Source organism: Cynara cardunculus, unplaced genomic scaffold (assembly GCF_001531365.2).
Source record: "Cynara cardunculus var. scolymus isolate 2C unplaced genomic scaffold, CcrdV1 Un_Scaffold_311, whole genome shotgun sequence".
In the NCBI taxonomy this organism is placed as follows: domain Eukaryota; kingdom Viridiplantae; phylum Streptophyta; class Magnoliopsida; order Asterales; family Asteraceae; genus Cynara; species Cynara cardunculus.
In genome coordinates, this window is record NW_020200570.1 from 261,710 (window position 1) to 266,204 (window position 4,495).

General features: G+C 35.1%; 1 protein-coding gene across 4 annotated transcripts; it reads left to right on the forward strand.

The window, feature by feature from the left end:
• Nucleotides 1-1,142: 1,142 nt before the first annotated feature.
• On the forward strand, nt 1,143-3,615 carry LOC112501591 (UPF0057 membrane protein At2g24040-like). 4 transcript variants are annotated; one of them, XM_025105262.1, is made up of 3 exons: nt 1,143-1,337; nt 1,411-1,539; nt 3,431-3,615. In XM_025105262.1, exons 1-2 carry the CDS (start codon nt 1,248-1,250, stop codon nt 1,534-1,536), a joined length of 216 nt encoding a protein of 71 aa, XP_024961030.1. In that variant the 5' UTR covers nt 1,143-1,247; the 3' UTR covers nt 1,537-1,539; nt 3,431-3,615. The 4 variants fall into 4 exon arrangements, with proteins under 4 accessions (XP_024961030.1, XP_024961031.1, XP_024961032.1 ...); XM_025105263.1 differs by having other exon boundaries at nt 3,455-3,615; XM_025105264.1 differs by lacking the exon at nt 3,431-3,615 and adding an exon at nt 3,129-3,147.
• The last annotated feature ends 880 nt before the right edge of the window (nt 3,616-4,495 follow it).

Consider the following 4,495-nt stretch of genomic DNA (forward strand, 5'->3'; position numbering starts at 1 on the left):
ATATATATATATATATATATATATATATATATATATATATATATATATATATATATATATATATATAAAGAGACATAATCAAATAAGAACTAATTAGTTTGTGGTAATAGTAAGGTCCAATTTCAACCATAAATCAATAGATAAATTAGGATATTTATAATTTTGGTAATTTTGAATTAAAATTTTAATGCACGGACATTTTAGGTATTTTCTCTCATCTCTCATCTCTCCTCGTTCCCCGTCCCCCATCCTCTGGCCACCGTTCTCCGGTGATACCACAATGGTATCACCATGCATCTTATACGTGTATGGGTATCACACTGAGGTCGTTTGTGGTCGATAAGACACAGTGATATCATAATGCATCTTATATGTGTTTAGGTATCACATCTTGTCTTTTGTTTAACATTGTCAATATTTGTAGGTATCACCGAGGACGTTGGCCAGAGGACGGAGAGAGGAGAGAAAATACCTAAAATGTCATTGCATTAAAATTTTACTTCAAAATTACCAAAATTATAAATTTTCTAATTTATCTATTGATTTGTGATTGAGATTGGATCTCACGGTTACCACAAACTAGTCAGTTCTTCCTTGAATGAGCCCTACATAAAAAACCTATATGACGATCTATATAAAAAATATTTTAAAAAACTTGTTCATGCGTTAAAAAACTTTTCGATTTGATTGTAGTGACAACCTTCAAGAGGGTCAGGTTCAATGCTCATCAAATGTGAGAAGTGTGTGTGAGTATTTATCGTGTGTATGGTGTGTAAATATATATATATATATATATATATATATATATGTATGTGCGTGTATCTATATGTATGTATGTATGTAAGTGTGTAAAACGTATTTTAGGTATTACAGCTTACGGGTTTATATGAAAACTAAAGCAATAACGAACTTCTCATCGTTCAAGTTCTTCTCCGGTTCTCGGGATGTTTGGTAAATTGGTAATGTGATGATTAAATTTTTCGATACGGTCGACATTTTATGGTTTAAAAGCGATTAGTGATGTACTTCTTTTTTATACATGTATATTATATGGGGACTATAATTGTAATATCGATATAGATGAAGGACCTGATTTGTAGATTGAGTACTTTATTCAGGTGTCAGATGAGCGGTCATCCTCCACCCCACGTAATATCTGAACCCAAAAACTCATCGGCTCCGGTTCTCCACCCAACCCATCATCTTGTCTGAAAAATCTCTCTTTTGTTTTTGTAAACAAAACAAAAATGACATCAGGATGTGTTCTCCTCTGCGAGATCATACTCTCGATCCTCTTACCACCTCTAGGCGTCTGCCTCCGTTACGGTTGTTGCACGGTAAGAAGTGATTTCATTTATGCACACAAACTGTTTGTAAAAACGTGTAACTGAGATCTATATGTTGTTGCAGGTAGAGTTCTTTATATGCTTGGTGTTGACTATTCTGGGTTATCTTCCTGGGATCATCTACGCCCTCTATGCCATCTTATGTGTGAATATAGATCGTAATGGTGATCGTTACGAGGCGCTTGCGTAAGAAGTACGGTTTTGTTCTTGGATCTATGTTCGTTCTTTGTATAATCTGTCTGTGATCTTGTTTGATGTACTTTTCCCTGAGTTTCATGTGTCTATTTCTGAATCTATTTAAAGTTCGATCTTGAAGTAGTTGCTTACCATAATCCACCAGTTTCAGTTTTTGAATCTATTTAAAGTTCTATGAACTTGGTGATGGCTGTTTTTTGTTGTTCTGGTGATTCAAAGTTGGTATTCCATATGAAATATTATTTGAGTAGATAATTGTGATATTTAGACCTAGATTGATTATATTTATATCATTACAAACATCCCATGAAAATGGCACTAAAGGATCTTTGATGGGAATTGCAATCTTTTCCTTTTCCTTTTTATGCAAAAAATTCCATGTTAAAATTGCATATTTGTCATGGTATCAAGTAAATTCAAGCTATTAACCTTAGGAGCCGTTTACTTAAATGCTTACCCGGTAAGCACTTACTAATAGGAGTCAACACTATAATTTATTTAGATGCATAAGATTTTATTTAGTACATCAAAGCACATCGAATGCAACAATTTACTAGGTAAGCGCTTACCTGGGTAAGAGTCGTCATCCTCACTTACCGGGTAAGACTCTCCATTCCTCTCATCGTTCTTACCCGGTAAGGTTCTTGGTCCTTCTCATGTTCAATAGATGAGGAAATTTATGCGTTAAGCACTTACCGAGTAAGTGTTTAGTAAACGGCCCCTTAGTCTACAAGATCAATGTGTTCTTTTATTTTTTACAAAGATACTTTAGTTATATGATAAGTAGACAAACAATGTGCTGACAAATTATCAAATGTAACAAGCTTTCATGGGAAGGAGAAGGTGCAACAAAACTTCCCAGTCGCGACCATATGCAGATACAGGACGATCATCCTTAGTGTGGTTTGTTTTCTTGTCAACTGTAAAATTCTTTTATGCAGGTGAATTAAGGTGATTTGGAGGTTTAGTTTGTGGCTTTTTAGGCTTCATGTTGGTGGAGGTTTATGAATTTGGTCAATAACTCCATGGAAAGTAAGAAAGCTTGAACTTTAGGATAAGACTAGCATAACCAAGGCCTGAACCAAAAGGACATGCAAGGAAAGGACTTATGCAGCCTAATAGCCTTATAGCAGATAGCTAAAGTATACAGAGTCTCTAGTTGCTGGAGGTTTTCTGGATTTTTTTTTTGATTAACCTGGATATCCAACCCGCTATGCGAGCCGACTAATCCCAGGGCGACCACCTGCTTTGCAGATAGCTCGGAGTCACTGTATTTGAACCTCCGTGGCTACAAGGGGATTTTTATTCCTCCTTGGATTTGAACCTGAGACCTCTTGGTACTTTTGACCGAGCCAAGCTCAAATCAAATTTAAACACATCTTAAACCACAAGAGTGGTGCCTGATTGGTTTTCTGGATTTAAATTCAAGCACCATAGATTGTAGGGTTAAAATCTAGAACAACCTTGTTTCTGCAAGAACGGTCAGAGCTCAAGTTGGAAATGATGCTAGATTTATGACCTCTGCTACAACACACAGCTAATATTGTTGTTTACCATTGTCAAATTTTTGTTGGCTATTATCTTCAGGGCCATGTGGGATTAGTCGCTGACCCGAACACCCATTTGTACCTAAAAGAAGTTCTAAAAGGAAATCCATGTGACATATGGCAATGTGAATAGTTCACTGGAAAATCTACATTTGATTGTTGAATAGGGTTTGTCCTTGCATTTTACCTCGGGTTCATTTGGTTTAATCGAGTTTGTTCTTACTTGTTAAATTCGGTATCGTTACATAATTTGAATCTTAAATGGTACATGTTATGTTGGTTGGTCAAGTGTCATTGTGTAATTTGAATTTGAATTTGAATTTGAATTTGAATTTGAATCAGGTACTTTGTTAATTGTTATGTCGGGTGTCGGTGGATGTAAAGCACGAACCTCATGAATCAATTCTAGTTGCATCGGTTCTTACCGTGTAGTGTTATATAGAATTCTTGGTAGTAGTAGTTATCGTGAATCCAATTATTCCAAAACTTGTTTCCTGTATGTGCGATTACTAATTCGTATTTTGAAGTTAAAGTAAACTTGTACTCGTTATATGTGGTAATATGTTCGATGACCGTGTAGTCGTGTACCGTAAAGTGGTACTTTTTGCAAAGGGTCACCACCCTCTGCAATGTCCTCATCGTACCAGTCTCATGGTCATAACGGGGAATGGTTTACCTGAAATTGGATTAAGATCACCTGCCCTAAAATATTACGTCTTATATATATCTATCAATCACATAAATACACGTTAATTGGTTAAGAGTCACTACTTTCACGTCACTTCTCAATTAACACAACCAGTCAATATTATTTTGATGATCGTGAATTTTACCCGGTAAGATATAGTAGGCATGGGAATGGGTCGGGGGCCCAATCTCTATCCATGTCTCGGTTTCAATCTCCGTTCCCGTCCCTGCTGGGGAATATGATCACATCCCTGTCCTCAACAAGGAATCGGGGATCTTTTTTCCTGTTTATATGAGATATTTTAAATCAAATGTGTTAAAAACCATACTTTATCCAAAATGGTCCATGTTTAAATCTCATATATTAAAAAAAATTGTTTCTATGGAGATTCATATATTCGTATGTGAATGAAATTACATCATACGTAATTGTTAGATCAAAAGTTTTCGGCTCTCCAATTGTTCTATCTAAAAATTGTAAGGTAAATAATACATATAAACACACGCACACACACACATATATATACATACACATACATACATATATTATATATATATATATATAATATATATATATACACACACATATATAGACTTGAGATCATGTGAGACCAATGGTTTTTCATGAGACCCGTAAGACCAATTATCAATCATTGGATTAGATCTATAATCTGACAATCTAAATATTCATAAACGCCACGAGATTTCTTAATAATTACC